This window comes from Danio rerio, chromosome 16, assembly GCF_049306965.1.
Source record: "Danio rerio strain Tuebingen ecotype United States chromosome 16, GRCz12tu, whole genome shotgun sequence".
NCBI classification, from domain to species: domain Eukaryota; kingdom Metazoa; phylum Chordata; class Actinopteri; order Cypriniformes; family Danionidae; genus Danio; species Danio rerio.
Window position 1 is genome coordinate 44454234 of NC_133191.1, and position 22267 is coordinate 44476500.

The window sequence follows — 22267 nt, forward strand, 5'->3', positions numbered from 1 at the left end:
ATGTTTTTTTCCTAATTTCAAACAGAGAAATCATATTAGCCGCCAATGACTATCAAAGTACATTTTTCAGTCAATTAAATAGTGCTAATGTAGAATAGTAATCTGATGTTGAACTTGTGAATTAATTTCTTGAATGTTGTTTGTTTTATAAAAAGTTGGTAAAGTTAAAAGCCAACGGCACTGTTGGTAAAGGTAAATTTGCTTTTATATATGCACATTTTGATTTTCTACTTTGTAACAGAGTTTCAGAAAAGGATTATTTGCAAATTCCGAATAGGAAAATCATATTAGCAGCTGACTATTAAATTACATTATTGTTTACAGTCAAACAAATAGTGCTGATGTTCTTTTGAAGTCATACTTGCATGTGATTTCAAACCGAATATTCAAAGTAGCATGATACAGACAATAAGGGCACATTTACAATGAGCTAATATAAAACCAATATAAATATGAGTGAATATAAAACCAATTTTATCTCATTGTTTGTCGTCAAGTAACCTGTAATATAGACAAAAGCAGTGTTGGGGGTTACACATTACAAGTAATGCCGGTTATGTAATAATAATACTTTTCAAAGTAACGAGTCATGCATTCATTTTTAAAAACAAGTGCTAATATTTGAGTTGCTTTTTAAAAAATGTAACCCAAGTTTATTTTCAAGTTAATTAATTAGCTTTGAATTGAAATTAAAGTAGTCACAATGAATCACGCAGACATTGAGTGAATGCGTTCATTATTCTGAACACATTGAAGAAAAGGAAAAGGGGGATTGCCTTAATAGATAGTGATTTAACTGAAGGCAAATAGTACAAAGGTAGCAAATACTGCTTTAAACTTTCAATAATCTGTAAATGCAGCATGTATACTGTAGATCTGGGGTAAGGAAGTTCTCAGATAACATCCTAAAACATATATTTTTGATGTGATTTTTTTAAAGGTAAATGGAAGTGTAGGTTATACAGAGTGTTGTTAAATGCAGAATTCCTCTATTAAAAAAAAAGAAGAAAAAAAAAACAGTTCTGAAAGAGATCAAGCCCTTAGCCAGGTCAGAAAAAGTAACTCAAAAGTAACACACAGTAACACATTACTGACCATAAAAAGTAATTAAGTAACACAAATAGTTACTTTTTTGGGGAGTAACTTGATATTGTAATGCATTACTTTCTAAAGTAACTTCCCCCAACATTAGACAAAAGATAACACTTTACCAAAAAATTCAATGTATTAGTTGACATCAAGTATTTATCTTGGTTAACATTAATTTTGATTTACAAATAAAACATTTGTTTCTAAGAATGTTTTAGTTCATGCATTTTGTTTATTAAACTGAGCTGACCTGAAATGCAATTAACAGCCGTGGCTATTAACTAACATTGATAACCACTGTCATGATTTCTTTCTCATTTTAAGTTTTTAAACAAATAGACCTTATTGTAAAATGTTTCCATTTACAATAACAATTTATTTGTTAACATTTCCTACTGTAACTGCAGAAGTCAACATGAATTTACAATTGTTAGTTAACTATAAATAATTAAATGTAATTGACAAAATATAACATTTTAACAATTATATTGAGTATATAATTATTTTTGAAGTGTTTACTAATGCATTGCATAAGTAGGTAACATTAATTTAGTCACTACAAACTGGCATGCATTATCCGTAAACAGCTGTAGTAAAATGTCTGCTTGTTATATTGTTTCTTAACTCATTAACTCTAGGCCATTTTGAGGGATGTAAATAATAACAATGGTCCTAACATATTTCCTGTTAAACATATTCAATTTCCTTCGCTTCTGAGAATCCAAAACGATCTACATATTAATCAAAAATGTTATGATTGCTGTTATAATGCTAAGTTATGATTGAATTGCCTCTTGTTGCAATTATGCAATAGTTTGACAACAAGCAGGAAATGTTCATGGGCCAATGACATCACTACACTAAAATGGTCTACTATAATTGATGAAGAGCTTTATTTATGTGTTGTTTAATATTTGTTTTAAGGTCTGCTTTTGAACTGTGGGGTCATGGAAAGACGACAGAGGAGCTTCGGAGGTCGTTATTGGAGTATCCATCAGAAAACATGGTTTGTTCAAGTTCTTCTATTAATAAAAGAATAAAGTGTATCTATCAATGAACTGTCTCTTGTATTAACTCTTCACAGGCTCCATATCTGCAGCAAAACTCAACCTATAAGATCAATGTCTACACTTTTAACAAAACATTAGAATTTAAGGACAGAATCAAAAAAATCGATGTAAGTATTTTGCTGTATTTTTCATGTTTTACGTTTATCGTATACATTTTGTGGCTTTTGTGATGTGCAGTCAATAATTATCCATTTACAGTCAGTTTAATTGTTAACATTTACTCACTACAAACTTAATTTTGATGCTCCTTTTAGACACTCTCTTAGACTCGCATACTAACATAAAACTTTGCAAGGCAATAAATTGTTAGTGTATTTTTTAATCATCTATCTATCTATCTATCTATCTATCTATCTATCTATCTATCTATCTATCTATCTATCTATCTATCTATCCACCTATCCATCTATCCATCTATCCATCCATCCATCCATCCATCCATCCATCCATCCATCCATCCCAGGCTCTAGACTTCTTACCATTTGAAGGAACAGTTAACCTCAAGGACCCAGAACATATTTTCTGCTTGCTAGAGGATTATGGAACTGATCCTAATGACATCCCGGAAGAGCCTGTCTATGTGTACTTTGGGAGATGGGTGTGTAGCTCTTTCTTTATATAAATGATAAAAAAAAAAAATTCAGTTTGTGCAATCATATTTGTTTCTATTAGATTTGTAAAGTGCTTTATGTCTGCCTGTAATACTAGGCATGGGCCGGTATAAGTTTCTGTTATTATAATAACCTTGGACAAAAATGTCACAGGATTGTGATTACTGCTCTAAAATTAGTTCTTTTAAAATGTCTGGGTTAAAAAATAATGTTTTTTTTTCCCCTTTTGAATGCACTATTTTTTATTTTAGGAAAACATTTATAAGATTTTGGAACAGTAAAAAAATAAAAAATCCCTTGCATATACCCTGCGAACAGTATAATAAAAAAAATTGAACAGTTTTAAAACCTTGGGCTCTATTTTGACGGTCCATGCGCAAAACGCAGGGCGCAAATGCTTTCAGGGCGTGTCAGGACGCGTTTTTGCTAATTTAAGGACGGGAAATCTGCCTTGCGCTTCGGTGCATGGTCTAAAAGGGTTGAGTTTATTTTCTTAATGAGCTATAGGTGTGTTTTGATAATAAACCAATTACAGTCTCATCTCCCATTCCCTTTAAGAGTCAGCTGCGTCGCACCAAGAGCGCATTCACTATTTACAACAGGACGCAAAGTAAGTCTAAGTGGAAAAAATGAGCATTTCACAAGCAAACAGTTAACAGTTTTTTAACAGAAAACTGTTAAACAGAGCATCTACTGCGTGAGAATGAGAGATAATGGATCACTTTCACTTTCGCTCTTGGATAGGGAAACCTTTACGCACAGACATCAATTAGTCTATAAATAAATACTTTTGTTTGTTAAGCGCAAATATTCGTTTCAAAACTATTTCTAAATTCAGTTTTAATTTCCAGCAAATGTATAAATGAATAATAATAGCAAAATGTGCTCAAAAACCTGAGTTATATCCTAAAACACATTCTGTGCCCCATATGGTCTAAAACCTGACAGGTGGGCAAATCTAAGCTTGTTTTTAATAAAACAAATATAAATATGGATATAATAAATAATACTGCTAATAATAATAACATTATACAAAAGCAAATTGTTATAAATGAACTGAAAAAGCCTCCCGAGATGAAGAAGACATAAAAGCAGTGGTTTTTCATATTTATGTAGGCTAGAAAATAATATGTTTTGTAATATTTTAATCCTTTATATTTATATTCTATATCCATTCTTATTATATCCTATATATATCCTTAATATTTACATTTTTCATATGTAAAGATATTTGCCTATTGCTCTCTTGTGCGTATTAAGCAGTGCGTAAGCGAAGCGCAACTCTGCGCCGGAGTTTAGACCGGGTTAGTTTTGGCGCCAGCGGTCCGCCTCAGAACGCCTTCCTTTTTAGACCAGAACGCTTATGTGCGCAAAAATGAGCGCTAATGCATTTGCTATTTAAACAGCGTAGCGCAACGCCTCAAAACGACTCTTGCGCCAAGCTGAAACTACCAAAAGACTATTGCGCCGCGCCTTGCGCCACACTGCGCCAGGTGTATGATAGGGCCCCTTGACTCTTCCAAACCGCGGTTAACCTTGAAACTAGTTATCGTCCCATGCCTGTTTAATACTAAACAGTAGGTAATATTCTTTATCGACTCTTAGATGTTAAACTGCTGTTTTTTATCTTCTCAGATTGCAGACGGTCAGAGAGAGTTAATTCGCTCTTACAGTGTGAAGAAGAGACATTTCATTGGAAACACTAGTATGGACGCTGGCCTTTCTTTCATTATGGCCAATCATGCCAAAGTTAAAGCTAATGACTTGGTTTATGATCCTTTTGTTGGAACAGGTGAGCAAATTTTCAAGCACATTGAAATGCAGTTATTTATGTCTCATTATGAATTCAGTAATATCTGTTTCAGTACACCATATTTGAGGCAGTTGTGAAACATTATTTACATTAATTTGCATACCATTATAGATTGGTATTGGTATTGGTTTTAAATGTTTTTGAAAGCAGATTTACAAATTGTTTTACAATAATTTTTTTTAATGTTTAATTTATTTTTGTATATAACAAAATATTATTATAATATATTATAACATACATCTGTTCCATTTTTCGCAGTCATTATTCCATTTTTTAATATTAGATGATCCTTAAAAAAAGATTGTAATGTGCTGATTTTATGCATATTAAATGATGAATTTTGATGAATAAATGATTTTGTGGATTCAGTTTCGAGATGTTTAAAATGTCTTTTATCAGTTTGATTAATTAAACAAATCTTCTACAAAACAAATGCATCTAAGACGATGAACTAAATTACTTTGTTATAATTATTTTATTATTTTAGTTCATTTTCTAACTCTATGCTTCACAGACTAAAATGTAGGTCTTAGCTATTTTAGCTGAAAGAAACTAACAGTTTAAAATAAAACTTAAGAAAAAGAAACCTAAACTAAAAAGTTCCCTCATTTTGTCTCAAGGTGGACACCAATAATATGTTTTTCTAAGGCGCATTTATTAAAAAATTACATAAATGTACTGCGCCCTAATTATGGCTTAATTTCAACCTTGTCTTTGAAACCAGGCCTGTGACAGGTATATTAGTTGTACCTTTCTCATCCAACATCTAAGATGCAGAATAAATTTGACAAATGGTTCCATTTAGTCTTGCAGATTGTGTTTATTTGGCATGTTTTTAATCAGAACAGTTTAGGCGCTTCATTTCTGTCCAAACTGAGGCAGGTGTTTGTGTCTGTGCCTGTTTCTGACTGAAATCACATCTGACAGCCTGTCCGCGTGATTAAGTATACAGTGTGTGCCATCGTCTTCTGTTTCTCATTCGCATTTAACAGGCTCCAGGAGCAGATCTCTATATAATGTTTTGCGACGGCTCACAAGAATTCACACTTTTCAGTCTCAGTTGGCCCACATTTTCTCTTTCTTCTGACTTTGAAAGTACTACTTTCGAGTGTCATCAGTCAAATGAAGGATTGCTGGCTTTCTGAACAGCATGGGGCTTCATTTTTCTCGCAGACTCTGTCCTGAAGCAAGGCTCTCTGTGAGTTTGTAGCGTGCCATGATGCTGCCAGGCTTTATCATGCATCTGTTGTCACCACATGCGCTGAGATCTGCAGGCCAGATGTGCCTGTTCAGTTGCTTTCTAGATTGCTGAAAATTCTTATTGGCCGAACCTTTAAAGTGTCTAACGATTATAAAGATCTACAGTCAAACGCAATGGTTGACTGTAGAAATCATTTCATTAAAAGATGTGAAATAGTCTAATCTTTTTTGTGTAAAGTTTGAAGGAATTTTAGTTTTGGTGATACCATGCTAGTAGGAGAGTGTTACAAAGTGACCAAGGCATAAATAACCACAATATGCTTTCTTCTCAAGCATTTGGCTTTCATTGACAAGACTTTGAGTTGTATTGTGAAGGTACAATATTCTGGAAATTGACAGATTTGTTATGTCCAGCTTGTCTTGCTAAGGCTGAAAGAGTCTTTCATTGGGCCTTCATTTGGACAATGGGATGTTGCAGGGTTTTAGTAACATTTGAAAGGCTCACCATTATGCGGATCCAGGGGAAAACTGGAAAGATAGGCTTTCTTGTAAAATGTCTGATATCTGCTTTGTCAACATCTGATGTTGAAAATTAAACTGAGCTGTTTATAAGAAACACTTATAAAAGGTTTGTCAGATAATTAATGAAATTCCCACCAGGTTCCAGATGAACACCAATAACTGGGGGGAATCTGAAAGTTCTCAAATTTAAATCATTGTTTTTTTCCTGTGCTTTAGAAAACAGTCAAGTGAAAAAGTAAACACTCCCTTTGAAATACAAATTTTTTTTTTTCAGGAAAAAATTTAAAAGACCTTTGGCAGCTCTTAAAATGGTCAGGTCCTGCTAATCAAATGATTATCAGCAGAATTTTTAGCAGTTTGTTGTTTTGAAATCTTCAGGTGTGTGTGAGCAAAGTGCCCGTCCCACAGATAAAATGTAGCCAAAATTGTGTCATACAACAAGACTTTAGCTATGGACTTTTAGCTATTGGATATGTGCATAAAAAATGGTTGATGGAAATGCCAGAATGTGTATAAATCTTTGAAAATGTGCATAAAAACCAATGCTCATAATTAAGTAGGACAAACTTTTTATTTGATAAGAAAAAATGCACATAAACTACAATGGAAACACTTTTATCGAACAAATTCCATTATGCACATTTAAAAATTCATGTGATTTTTGTTATAGGATATCATGTAATGATTAAAATGTGTGCGAATAGACAAACCAGCAGGCTGAGCACATTGTAAAACATCTGAAATGTTGTTTTGGTCATTCTAAAACACCATAACTATTTCATTATTAGTGTTATTATATCATAAATTTCCTCCATTATTGTCAAAAGCGTCTGTGCTCCGCGTGTCACTTCTTCAAACGCTACCACACATTCATTGCATGTTGTCATTTGTCTTCTGAGATGCAAATCATTTATTTATTATTGTGCATAAATTTATTTCGCATCTTTGAATGTAAACACAGCTAATGATCCCAAGCACAGCAACAAATCTACAATAGATCAGCTTGAAAAAGAATTCAGTTGACATCCTGAATGAAATGCTGATGCAAGAGCTGTGCAAAACTCAAAATTCCTCCAGAAGGATCCAGAGACTGATAAGATCATACAGAAAGCGATTGCTTTGAGTTAATAGTCCTAAATGTAGATCTATAGGTGTCTGAATCAAAGGGTGTCGTGAGTTTGTGACCCATACACTGCAATTTTATGTCTAGTTTTTAGTTTAAATATCTAATGATTTTTTAAATCAAGAAGAATTTCCTTACAAGGAAAGCACATTTTCTTGCTTTAAACAATAATATATAAAACATTTTGAGTTAAAACAAGTAAAATATTCTGCCAACAGGGGAAGCAAAAACATTTTGTTGTTTCTTTTTAAATAAGACTTTTTTTCTCACATCATTGGCAGATTATTTTGCTTGTTTGAGGGAAAAGCTCACTTAATTTTTACGTTTTTTCTGAAAACGTAAGATAACATGTTTTGCTTGTCTAGAAAACAATTCTTAATTTAAGAATTTATAGATATTTGGACTAGAAACAAAACAAAAAACATCTGTTAGAAAAACATTATTGCAGTGTAGCTTTTCTCTCTTGGCTTTATTTTTGTTAAATAATAATCTCCTGCTGTGATGTTGAAGTTTTATCTTCCAAATTTTAAAACCTGCCAAGGACCATATTGTTTTTATTTTTGTTTTGTTTATGTCCTGACAGAAAACCATGTTATTCATAGGGTGTTCTAACGTTATGACTGTACATGTAACATGTGTAAATGTGTTCTCTAATGTTTTGTCTTTAATACCCACTGTACAGTATGTGTTTCATTTTATTTCTCATGATTTTTTTTTTCATTTTTCAGGTAGTCTTTTGGTAGCATGTTCACACTTTGGGGCATATGTATGTGGGACAGACATTGATTATAACACTATCCATGGAATAGGTATATTTTCTTTAAACCGTCACTTTAAATTTTTTACGAGTCTTTTACACATTTGGAATGAGTCCACACCTGTACTGTTTTAAACTGTTGTAGGAAAGGCCAGCAGGAAGAATCAAAAATGGAGAGGACCAGATGAGAACATTCGAGCAAACTTGCGTCAGTATGGGGCTGAAAATCTCTATGTGGACGTCATGGTGTCTGATGCCTCCAAACTGGTTTGGAGACGAAATGCCCAGTTTGATGCCATTATTACAGACCGTACGTTACTTTAAACTCACAAAAATTATGCTTTTAATATGTTAAAGTACCAGATTGAACCAGCTGAAAACTGGTTACGATGTTTAAAAATGCCAGTTGAAGCTGTATTTTCAGTCACATGGAAAAACTACTTGTAAATATCTTTCAGTTAAGCCTATTGATGCAGAATGACACGCTTCACCTTTAAAGTCACATTTGATTGTGTTTTTTGTGGTTGTGAAGCTTTAAGTGTTTTTATTTTTTCCCCGTGCAGCTCCATATGGCATTCGTGAGTCCACACGGAGAACAGGATCTCATAAAGATATCATCAAACCTCCTGAGGATTTGTAAGCCTATCACTTTTATCCACCTGCATTTTTAATGGATCCACATGAAACACTCTTTAGATAAAAGCTAGTCATCCAGTAAGCCTGCTGTGACCACTAACAAAACTAATTGCTAGAAACTATACAATTACATAAGCATTTCAATGTGCGTTACAAAATTGGTGCACTAATGTGTAAACTTTTATGAATGAAATAATTATATACCAATATAAACTTCTTTACTGTCAATTTTATAAGTGTAAAGTATTGTAGGTGTAGTAATTATTTATTTCTTCCAAAAAAGGAAAAGAAAGAATCTCCAAGTCTTTCTTTATATATACTCTGTAAAAATATATGTTAATTAACATGATTCACAGTTTTTTTTCCCAGCTTATTTATATTTATAAATTATGTACCTGATGTTGAAAATTAAACTGTGCTGTTTAACATATAGATTTTCATTAACATTTTAGTTGCTTAAACTACACTCGCCAGCCTCTTTATTAGGTACATGGTCAGCAACAATACTCAGGTAGGCTGTGGAGTTGACACAATGCTCAATTGATACTAATGGGCCCAAAGTGTGCCAAGAAAGTATCCCCCACACCACTATACCACCACAACCAGCCTTAACTGTTGTTGTTGGTGGTGCCAAATTTTGACCCTGCCATCCAAACCATTCAAATTGTAGCCTCAGTTTCTTGTTCTTAGCTGACAGGAGTGGCACCCGGTGTGGTCTTCTGCTGCTGTAGCCCATCTGCCTTGAGGTTGGACGTGTTGTTCATTCATAGATGCACTTCTGCATACCTTGGTTGTAACGAGTGTTTATTTGAGTTACTGTTGCCTGTCTATCAGCTGGAACCAGTCTGGCCATTGTCCTTTGACCTCTGGCATCAACGAGGCCCCATTCCGATGCTCGGTTTGAACTGCAGAAAATCGTCATGATCATGTCTACATGCCTAAATGCATTGAGTTGCTGCCATGTGATTGGCTGATTAGAAATTTGCATTAACAAGCAGTTGGAAGGTGTACCTAATAAAGTGGCCGGTGAGTGTATATATTGCACAAGAAATAATATGTAGAGAATGAGGTCATGTAAAGTAACAGAAAAAGTACTGGCAGTTTATTACTAGGCTTTTTACCATAATTTACAACAATAGTCAACACAATATTTCACTTCAAACTGTTATAAAGGTCACCTTTTTAAACGACATCAAAACTAGTTGGAGGAAATATCAAGGTCCCAAAATGTAATTCAAAAGCAAAAAAAACAAAATATGAAATATGAAATTTCCTCTTCTATTTTCTGTGTACTGATTGCTAATGTTCGTTTTAGCTAGAGAAAACAAATGAAAATATCTTGAATATTTGACTGCATGTGTCTGATACTGATTATTAGGGGAGGTCATTGATGTTGACTTTAATTTAAGTTGTAGTTTGATCTTTATAAATGAAAGCAACTCTTTTGCGTAATGAGACTCTTTTCCAAACTGTCATCATTTATTCACACTTCTGTTGTTTCATAACACAAAAAGTGATGTTTTGCATGTATTTTGCATTATAAGAGGTCATATTTTGGATTTGGGGTCTTTAAGAAAAGGCTGTTATGCATGCAGGGTCAAAAAAACACTTGTCATTGTTTTAAAATATGCATTTATTTTTACCTAATTATACCAACGACTCCCAAATGGTTCGTTCAGCGATTCATTTGTTTCCAAACCCCTTCTTAGTGGAAGCTAATCTGTGCTGTTTGGTCCGATGACCTAGTCTGTTGTGATTGGTTGACTGCGTTCAGCGTAAGATGGAGAAAACTGCCCACCACGGGCCAAGAAGTATAAGCCGCGTGGGGCGATTACAACTTATAACACACAATTAAGCACATATTTTGTAGGGATGGCTGACGTGAAACTGACGTTTCGACACAGTGTCGAGATCCCGAAGCGCAAGTGTTTCGAAACACTGCACCGAAGCATGATCCGAAACACCCAGGTCACGTGACTAAAGTGTTTCGAAACACTTGGTCACGTGACAAAAGCGATTCAAAGCATCGATCATTTTAGAGGCGTTTCAAGACCCATAGAATCTGTATTTGACTTGCATGATCTTATTTATGTCCCTGTCTAATATGGCCTAGTGGACCGTGCGTGTGCACTATGGTACTTTATGCCAAATTTGTTTTGGGTTCGAATCTCGACTAGTACAAATACTCCAAAATCCAGATTTTATGTATTTTAATCATTTTACTGTTTTATGGTGTAGCCTAGATAGGATACAGCTGTGGATATGCCATCAATTTAGCATCATTTTTGTAACATTGTAAAACAATAATTCATAGTTTTACAGTACTATGATGGGTTTAGGTTTTGGATAGACGTTAATAAAATACAATGGGAAATTTAATTAATAATATAAATAATTATTGTTAACTTCTGGCCACAACTGTATCTGATCTAGTAACAACCCTGTTTTATGAACAAAACAATACAAATTTATTTACAAGGTGTTTATTCGTATGTCAGAGCAATGTTGAAACAAAACGATACAATAACAAAGCATTACCAACTGGTAATAAAGCATTTCAAAACAATTGTGTCAGTCTGGATTCGAACCCATTATTCCCGCATGGTAGTCACAAACTCTAACCGCTCAACTAAACCATTTGATGATTCCAGGCTACAAAGTGGGGTTTGATACCTCAATTTGCTCAACTGTTCTTCGCTGAAGCTGTTTCAGTGAAATACAAATACAATGACCACTAGGTGTCACCGTAGAGTGGTGTTTCGAAACGTTTCGAAGCTTCGACACATTTGCTTCGATAGTTTCGGTGTTTCACGAAGCCTCGCTTTGCCCACCACTAATATTTTGCAAACTGCACAAAACAAGGCCACAATTTTATTTACACATTTTTAATTACACATGTTATGATCCGGAGGAAGAAGAAAAGGGTCCATGTGAACTGCAACAGTTACTGACAAAGTCCCATACATAAGTCTCTGCTGCTCCTTGCTTTAATAGCAAACAGCTGACAAATCCCTTATGCAGGGTAGGTTTTTATATCAAAAATCTGAAAAATGACAGGAACAAACACAGCATTAGGTTGGCTATTGACCTTATTCGAATTGTTTGAGAACTTCCGATTCAGTCGCCTATGGGAGAAATGACTAGGAATAATAAACGGCAGAAAATGGTCAAACTACTTGCTCTACAAACAAATGTTTGCATGACTATACAGACCAAGTAGAATAATGTAATAAGAAAATATCAAATTGCAACATCAAGCATCGTTACAACCAGTTTTGAACGTCAAAAAAATGAATGGAAGTGAATGAGACCGGAAGTCTTGAGCCAAAAAGATTCAAATGGCTGGGCCCGCTTGTCGGCGGAGAATAAGGTAAAATACTGCGGTGTTGTTGTGAAAATTAACTTTAACCCTTTATTCCCTGCAGCCGAATCGCCATCTGTCAGTGATCGTCATCTTTGCGTCATGATCAGTCTCGTGATCTTGTGCGCTCCGCTAGTGTCTGACGGGAAAACACGTTCGCATTTTACCGAATCTGGGACTACATATTTGGTGATGTACCGTATCATTGTCAATGCGTTTAAGCAAAAGATCTGAACCCATCCCGGTTCGTTTATTCTTCTCTGAATCAACTAATTAGTTAAAGAATCAATAGTTTTAAACATGGCACACTTTCAGATTTAAATCTCAGCTGGTTGTTTTCAATGACTTACACACTGCATGGAAGGTCATTTTCAAAAACCCATAATAGGGGCTCTTTAAATAGGAAAATTATCAAAACTTTTGTTTTTATATTTTTGAGTGAGATGTAAATGCTCTACTCTAATGCGATTTAATGATTTATGTTAAACTAAGCTAAAAGCACTCCTACCAGACCAGAAGATTAACTAAATGGATTTCATTCATTCATTCATTCATTTTCTTGTCGGCTTAGCCTTAGTCCCTTTATTAATCCGGGGTCGCCACAGACGAATGAACCACCAACTTATCCAGCAAGTTTTTACACAGCGAATGCCCTTCCAGACACAACCCATCTCTGGGAAACATCCACACACACACTCATACACTACGGACAATTTATCCTACCCAATTCACCTGTACCACATGTCTTTGTACTGTGGGGGAAACCGCACCCGGAGGAAACCCATGCATAGGCAGGGAGAACATGCAAACTCCACACAGAAACGCCAGCTGAGCTGAGGTTCGAACCAGCAACCTTCTTGCTGTGAGGCGTCAGCACTACCTACTGCGCCACTGCCTCTAAATGGATTTAAAAATTCTATTCTTGTTACTGTTTTTTTAAAGCTAATGCAACGTGCTTTAAAATTTGCACTTGTATTTGATATTTGATGTAATCTTAACCAAAGATTATAGAATACATATTAGAGAGGGTGGGACATAGTGTAGCTCATCCCCTAAAAAAAAAAAACAGTAGAAGCATTTAGTTTTTATCACAGCTCTGCCAGTGGGAGTGGTTGAGTTCAAGCACATGAAATGTGAAGCGTCTTCAAGGGGGCGTGTCATGTCAAATAATAGAGATCATTTGATTGGTCACAGCTTTATGAGAAACTGAAGTATGAGGTGATCGTTGATCCATTTAGGCGGAAGTGACAAACTCTAAGCTCATGTTTATATCGTATGAATGTGATTTTGTCACTGTTTTGGTGCATACTAGATAGAAATATCCTAAAAACAAACAACGTTGATACTAACATCTAAAAACATTTATATTAATTTCATGGGATCTTTAAAGCTTGAAGTCTCCATTTTTTTTATGCTGCATGGAATAGTGTGACTAGTGCATTCATACTTTCTTTTTCTGTGAGGAAAATCAAATCAAAATTAGTAACCATTTGAGTACATGCAAAAAATAATAAATAAAAATAACTTCTGTAAAGAACTAAATTTAGGAGCAGCAGCATGGTGGCTCAGTGGTTAGCTCTGATGCCTCACTGCAAGAAGGTCACTGGTTTGAGTCCCAACTCGGCCAGTTGGCATTTCTGTGTGGAGTTTGCATGTTCTCTTCATGTTTGTGTGGGTTTCCTGTGGGTGCTCCGGTTTTCACAGTCCAAATACATGCGCTATAGGTGGATTGAGTAAACTAAATTGCCTTTAGTGTATGAGTGTGTGTGTGTGGGTGTGTGGGTGTTTCCCAGTACTGGGTTGCATCTGGAAGAGCATTTGCTGGGTAAAACTTATGCTGGAATAGTTGGCGGTTCATTCCACTGTTGTGACTCTTGATAAATAAGGGACTAACCCGAAGTTAACTGAATTTACCTGCTTATACTAATTAAATTCTGTTTTCTTGTGTTTTATATCCCATTGCAGCTCTGGAGAGAGTCACGTGCCCGTTTCAATGGCTTATCATCTCAGTGATATCTTTGCCGACCTCTTGAATTTTGCAGCCCATCACTTGGTTTTAGGTGGACGTCTTGTCTACTGGCTTCCTATCTACAGGCCAGAGTAAGTAAATCAAATAGACTGAATGGTCACATGCATCTGACTCTGTCTTTGGATTGAACACTAGGGGGCTCTCTTGTGCTTTTTTAATAAAATAATACATTTGAAAAAAAGCCAAAGCATATCAGTAGCTGAAGACTGTTAATCCTGCTCAGGCTTGTGGACCTGCGGTCAGTGGAGCAGGTGTGAAGCTGTGGGGTGTTTTCCACTGACCACAAACAGCAGCGTCCACAGATCATACCACTGTCTGATTACAGGGAACAGTAGTGAGTCAAGCAACGTACCCGCTGCTTAATCTGCATCTTTGCTTCACCTCTGTTTCACTTGTAGACGGATTTTCCATTATGTAGTTACGGGATTTACTCCCTCAGGATTGCTGATGCCTACAGTAATTAGTTTAGCTGGCGCCGTCATTATTTGATTTCTAAGTAGAGTCGTGCAGATACGGTTGCATCTTGCAATTGTTTTTTGCAGCATGTTAATTCATGTATTTTCCTGAAGAGTGATTCATGTCTTAAATGAGTCATGTAATTAAATGAGAAAAGCACATTTTAAGTTAGTATTATTTATTTATTTTATTTTTAATTTTTTTAACTCCAAAGTTCTGCTGTTTGACGCATTTACCAAATTTTCCTTGCCAATCTGTAGCCAATTGTAATCGTTTGTTTTGGTTCAGTTTCCCCAACCCTTGCAGAGCTTGGGGGATCAGAGTGAGCGCTCCTACTTGGCTACACCCTGATTTTATTTTTTATTAAATATTTCTGCTAGTGCATCAGAACTGACAGAAAAAATAAACACAAATATTCAAAAGATATTCATTATTTTCATAAAAATGACTGCAGTTTATTTTATTTTTTACGTTTTTGAAAGACTTTTTATAAAAAAGCAAAAGTAGCGCAACTGTTTTTCACATAATGGGTAAATAAAAATTTGTACCATTCAAATAAATTTATTAAACACCCAATTTACATATTAAACATTAAATACATTTTTTTAAAGTATTTTGTAAAGCTTTGCCATTAGGAATAAACTAAATTTCAACATATAATGTAAGGTTAATATATAACAATATAAAACAACTGTTTAAATGTAATTTAAATTTTAAAATGTAATTTATTTTAAATTGTGATCATTTTAAATAAGATATTTACAATTACTGTTTCACTTATTTTTCGACTGCCATAGACAAATTAATTACCCCTGAAGCACATTTAGTTTTATTTTGGATTACTATCTTTTGATTGCATGTAAATTACCTAAAATGTAATTCATAATGTTTAAGATCCAGCTCTCTTTCCAAGTAGGTCTGTCAAAATACTTTAATGGTAGATGCATTAAAAGGACAAGCTTCATTTAGTACATTTTTTTCTTCTTAATTTACCCTTTTTTCTCCTCTTTTTTTTATTGAATAATGAAAAATGAAGCAATAGATGCTGAAGTTTCACCATCACAGGAATAAGTTACATTTACTCGGTTTTAACTAATATTTGTATCTCACTTGAGCGCTAGAGACAAAAAAAAAATATTCACAAAAATACTATGTTTTTAAATTAACACTAATGTGCACCACAGCTACATATTTCGGCAAAACATACATTTCAATAGGGTGAGAGTAATGCTGTTTTTAAAATAAAACCATGTTATTAAAGGCTTTTTAACTTTATTGCTTACTTTTTTAGTGCCTTGGACTTGGATTTTGTTCTTGGATCTTTATGAATCGCTTATCCAAAAAGCACCAACAAATGAATTACCCCTGAAGCACTTTTAGTTTTATTTTGGATTACTATATTTTGATTGCATGTTAATTGCATAAAATGTAATTCGTAACGTTCAAGATCCAGCTCAGCTTAGTACGTTTTTGTTCTTCTTAATTTACCCTTTTTTTCTCCTCTTTTTTTATTGAAATATTAAAAACTGATGCAGTGGATACTGAAAATCCAGTTTTACCATCACAGGAATAAATTACATTTACTGTTTTATCTCAGGTTTAACAAATACTTGCATCTCACTTGAATTAAAACATTTTTGCCAACCTCAAATGCTTAGCAGAGTTCAGAAGCACTGTCCTGAATGAATTATACTGTAATAAATTTGTTGCTACCTTAAATTAAGTTGAATAATATTAACGTTTTAGGTCAGCTAAGATCATTTACACTGTAAAAACCAACTCTCAAACAAAACTTAAGAATTGTGTTGTTTCAACCTATTTTAAATAAGTAGTTTAAACAAGCAGCAAAAGCCCTTTTTTATTGTACTTGTGACTTGAAAGACCCAGCAAAAATTGTTATAATTTATAACTACTAAATTAATTAAAACCTTGATAAACATTTTTACATAAGTTTATTTAAATACAAACTTCTATCATGACTTTTGATCATATACCTTTTCACAATGTAGGGTTTGCTGACAGTTAAAATTCATAAAGCTATGGGTATGATCGCCACAAGGAGGCGCTGTGGTCAGCGGCTAAATGACTGCATCTTCAGAGCAGGCGTCAGTATAGCAACAGTTGTGTTTATAAACTGTGGTGTCAGAGGAGTGGATGACTGCCGCTGGAATCTGGGGCTTCGCTGTTGATTACCCTTGTAACAGTTCGAAGTGGAAACAGCCCTCAGTATCCAATTCATCCGCTTCGTCCTGAGAATAGGAAGTTCACAGACCAGAGGAAAACACTTCTGTCATAGCAAGCGGCAAGAATTCCCGATTCCTTATGACGCAATGGAGCATTCACAACAAACGAAAATAAATAAATGAGGGATTACAGAGTAACACACAATAACATTTTTTTATGATGGTGTCCACATGTAGACATCAACATGACAGTAAAAAGACAGTGTTTTGATTTGTTTGACACTTTTTTGCCCTTTACTAATTGTTACCACTGCAAACAGAATAAGATTTTTACTGGGTATGGATGTCATAATGCACAAATATAGTATACTTATATACACTTATTTAACTGATTTTCTTTGATTTGATTTTCTTGATTTTTGCCATATTTTGTCATTCAAACATATATATTTTTATTGTTTTAATCTGTAAAAAAAAAACTTAACTACACTCAAAAAAAGCAATTAAGTTGTCCCAAAAATACTCAGGATTTGTGATCATTTCAGCTCATTTTAAATTAGTTTGAAAAAAGCAGCATTTATTTTCTTTGTATAAACTTATGCTGCTAATTATTTAAAGTGAAGCAGGAAGCTTTTATAGTGATGATCATTTTATGAATAAATATATTTAGATTTATTTGACTCATTTCTGACCTTTACTACTTGTTTTATTACCACTGCAAACAGAAAAATAATAATGTTTACTTGACTTCAAAGTTATAATGCATGAATTCAGTATACTAATATAATTTTTTTTTATTTGAAGGTCAATAGATTTGTCATCATTTTACTCATTAAAAAATTCTATATATATATTTTATTTTTATTTTTTTATGTATTTATTTTTATCTTATTTTGTTACCACTGCAAACAGAACAAAAGTCTATTTTACTTCACATGGAAGACATAATGTATGAATCCAGTATACTGATATAAAAAAAAAATTATTTAAAGGTCAATAGATTTTTGTCATCATTTTAGTCAATTAAAATATATATTTTTTAATGTAGTTATTGTTTTCATCTATGAAATAAGTTTGATTAAAATGTTCTGAACCACACTGTAAAAAATACTGGGTTGCACACAATGGAGTAAATTAACTTAATGGTTTTAAAATTTAAGTGCATTGAACATAAAACCATTAAGTTGTCCCCCCCAAAAAATCTCAAGAATTGTGAAGATTTGAGCTGATTTTAAATAAAAAAAATTTGAGTGTATAAAATTATGCTGCTTCAAAGTGAAGCAGTAACCTTCTATAGTGATGATTATTTTCATGAATTAAGATATTTTAATTAATTTGACATATTTCTGACCTTTACTACTTTTTTCGTTATCACCGCAAACAGAAGAATAATCTTTTTTTACATGACATATGCATGAAAACATTATACTAATATAGACCATTTTGAGGGTTGTAAACAAAAACAATGGTTCCAACGTATTTCCTGTTTTACATGTTTAATACCTATAGCTTCTGAGAGTCCAGATTGAGCCACAAATTGATAAATAATGTTATGATAGCTATTTTAACATAAAGTTATGATTGAATTGCCTCTTGTTATACAGTTAGTTTAAATTAAATAGTTAAATAGTTTGATAACAAGCAGGAAATGTTCATGCACCAATTAAATGACCACATTGAAATACTCTATACATTGTTCTTTGAATTGAAGGTTGATAGATTTTTGTCATCATTTTACCCCTTTAAAACATATATTTTTAATGTGGTCATTTTTATCTATGAAAAAAGGGTTGATTAAAAACTTAACTACTGTATAAAAAATGCTGGGTGCCATACAAGACCTTCATGTTGTCCCAACACAAATAAATTGAACAAAAAACTATGCAGTTGTCCCCAAAAAACTCAAGAGTTTTGATGATTTCAGCTCAATGAATTCAGGTCATTTTAAATAAGTATTTTGAAAAAGTAGCAAGAATACATTTCTGACCTTTACTACTTGTTTCGTTACCACCGCAAACAGAAGAATAATCTCTTTTACTGGACATGAACTTGATGAGGTGAAGACAGATATGAGTGTAATCCACATGGGACGTTAGTCAGTCATTAGTACCCCATAATGCACTGACTCATTGCCCTATATTCAGAAATGTGATTCTGTCATGTGATTTCAGCGGCCTCAGAGGGCTCTTTTCCTGGAAAGCTGACATTTGTTAGACATTTCTCCAAGGTGACAGGAGCAGCTCCGTGTAAACAGTGCGATGGATAATATGAGTGCTCCGTATGCCTCCTTGTTTTGCTTTGTCAGGTCCGTTGAAAAGAGGGCACATAATTTATGATTTGTTTGAAACGCAGCTAACTGTGTGTGCGCAATGCTTTGTGGATCAGTGGCTTTGCGTGGATGAGGTTCGGCTACAGCTAGCAACCCTCGAAATGTTATTTTTCATTGATTTCAGGCCATATTTACGTAATCGTCTGAAAAATGAAGGGAGTCGGTGCGTGCGAACGCGTCTGTCAGCGCGTGAATGTTAACAGCCCACCAGCTCAACTCCCTGCTGAGTTAATGTCCCTACTAACTGTCTTCACAGCCGCTGGGAACAATGAAGAGTTTGGAGGTTCGCAGTGTTTCTTATGGTTAAGGCAGGCCTCCAGATAGTGATGAAATCAGTCACTAATTCAACAAAAAGTGTGATAAAATCTAGACACGAGTGGTGATGTATGTGGTTTTTATCAGGTAGTATTTCTTGAATGAACACAACAGCTGTGTAGGGGCAGCATTCCAAGGCAGGAAGGTATCAAGGCACGTTTAAATCCAAATTCTGCTTCACATCTCTCTGGAGATACTTTCTTCTGAGTGAGTTTTAGACGTATCCTTCATAGCCTTTGATATCCTACAAACCTGTGCATCCCGTTTCTGACAGTTTAGCTAAAATTTAAAGACTTGGGTGTCGTTTTTTGTGTAAATTAGGGCTGCACAGTATATCGTTTCAGCATTGAAATTGCAATGTGTGTGTCTACAATAATCAAATCGCACAGATCTGCAATGTTGAGTCTGAATTATAGTTGACTAGGAGCTACAGAATTGTAATTAATCAATGTATTTGTACAAAACTTTTATGGTTTATGCAAGACATTTTTTTTGTTGTTGTTTCTAGTCCAAATATCTACATTTCAAAGCAAAAAAACAACAGATTATTTCAGCTTGTTTTAAGGAAAATCTCTTAATTGTGACTTATTTCTTCTGACAGAGAAAACAAAACAATATTTTTACTTGCTCTAGAAACAAGACAAAGTAAAAAAAAGCATTTTTTTCTATTGTGGCTATTAAATATCTGTACCTGCATACTGTTAGACTTGCTAGAAAACTATCAAATGGTGCTATTCAAACCTTCTTGTAAAACGATATTTATATTGCAATATTTATTGAAGAAAAAAAAATATCTTGGAAACCTTGTTTCCATAAATCTTGAAAGTACTTGAATTTGAGACATGGATTCAAGCTCTTAAAAACAGCCAAGTTCTTGAAAGTTCTTGAATTATATTTGAACTTAAGTTTGTGCTAATTCAACAATTGTATCAGAAAAAAATTAAGATTCTTAAATTAAAAAATATTCATAATCCTCTTTCAGAAACCACGTTTAATTATTATCAGTATTGAACTCAAGTTTTAATAAAGTTATCTATGGCTGTTTAAAACAGTCTACATTTTTAAAAATGACACCTTCAAAATAAATGGCACTTTATAAATTCCTTGAAGTCTTTCAATCGGGTGTTAATGAAATAGTTGGAACTCTGTTTTAGGTATGGGCCGGTATAAGATTCTGATGGTATGATAACCTTGGACAAAAATATCGCTGTTTCACAGTATTGTGATTACTGCTCTAAAATTTTTTTAAATGTCTGGGTAAAAACACTTAATATTTAATATTTAAGCACAATATATTTTATTTTGAGAAACATTTTAAATATTTTGTAGTAGTAAACATGTCAGGCAGTATAATTCAAATAAAGCATTGACTTCTGTTTTCTTCATTAGTTTCAAGAACACAGATTTCTTTACCAATTAAAACGACTTCTTTGGAGATCTTTTTTTGCTGGTCTATGGTATTGCAGAAAATTTTGGCAGTTTTAAAATTTTGAATTTTCCAAATCGCGGTATACCTTGAAAACGGTTATCGTCCCATGCTTACTCTGTATAGTTGATCAGCACAACAGCTGAGAATACATGAGATTGCAAAGTATAACAATAACAGATTGAAATTTAATCATTTTGCTGTGTTTTAAAGGCATAGCGTTCTGGCACAAAAAAGTACATTTGTAGCTTTATGAAGAATAATTTTACTTAATTAATACAATGATCACTATACAGCGTTATTTTACATTTCATTATTCACTTTCTGTACTTTATCACTCTTTAACTCTCAGGAAAACCATAAAGCACTGTTTATTTGACTTTTTTCGTTGCTCTATGTTTGCTTGCATTTAGTTTATATATATATATATATATATATATATATATATATATATATATATATATATATATATATATATATATATATATATATATATATATATATATATATGATTCACACCATTACAAAATCACCCCAATCAATTCAAATGAATGATTTTTTTTCCAAATACAGCTATTTAAGCCCTCTGGTGAAATTGTATTTATATTGCAATATATAATCGCAGAAAAACAAAACACTGTGATGTCAGACTTTTTTCAATATCCTGCATCCCTAGTGTAAATATACTTTTTTGACCAGCATTTTTCACTTTTGATGTCATTTCCAGTGAGAAGTTAGTAAAATAGTAAGCAAATATTCCTTTAGTTATCACCAAAGCTCTATTTTGTTGAACATGATTAAAAAATAGTCTCAGAAGTCTGTTTGATATCAGATTTCACAGATACCGCCTGGCACAATAGCTATCTCCAAATGTTTTTTACAATTTTTTTAATAAATAGTTGAATATACATTGTTATCCTTCAGCATAGGAGGAGAATTTATACATCTCTCTTGATTGCAAGCAAACATTATTAGCTATTATATTACAATGTCAATCAATGTATTTTTTCAAATCAAGACTAAAAATCAATTAGACACTAAATAGACAATTTTTTCTAATTTTGGGTGATTAAAATAGTTAAGCTAAATGGTTGTAAAGTTAATTCTAGTGTGTAGTTTTATTTGCAACCCAACAAATTCATTTATTCCGTAATAAATTCTTTCACACTGAAAAAAATTCTGGGTTTCGCACAGTTGATTTGTCTTGGGACAACATACAGGAATTAAGTTACCTCATTAGTCTTTTACAAATTTAAGACGATTGAACATTAAGTTGTCTCCAAAAAACTCAAGAGTTGTGTTGTTTTAGCACAATGTAAATAAGTAGTTTGAACAAACACCAAACGT

The 22267-nt window shown here is 33.5% G+C and overlaps 1 protein-coding gene across 5 annotated transcripts in view; it reads left to right on the top strand.

Moving 5' to 3' along the window:
• Positions 1-22267, top strand: part of trmt11 (tRNA methyltransferase 11 homolog) — a 40365-nt gene that overhangs the window by 878 nt on the left and 17220 nt on the right. For all 5 annotated transcript variants that reach the window (XR_012391367.1, XR_012391369.1, XR_012391368.1 and 2 more), the window contains exons 4-11: positions 2014-2095; positions 2174-2266; positions 2623-2757; positions 4406-4562; positions 8157-8237; positions 8331-8495; positions 8749-8821; positions 14148-14282. Coding sequence is in view for 1 of the 5 variants with exons in the window: in NM_200216.3 (NP_956510.3) it covers positions 2014-2095; positions 2174-2266; positions 2623-2757; positions 4406-4562; positions 8157-8237; positions 8331-8495; positions 8749-8821; positions 14148-14282 (921 nt within the window). In the remaining 4 variants the exon portion in view is untranslated. The remainder of the gene's footprint in view (positions 1-2013; positions 2096-2173; positions 2267-2622; positions 2758-4405; positions 4563-8156; positions 8238-8330; positions 8496-8748; positions 8822-14147; positions 14283-22267) is intronic.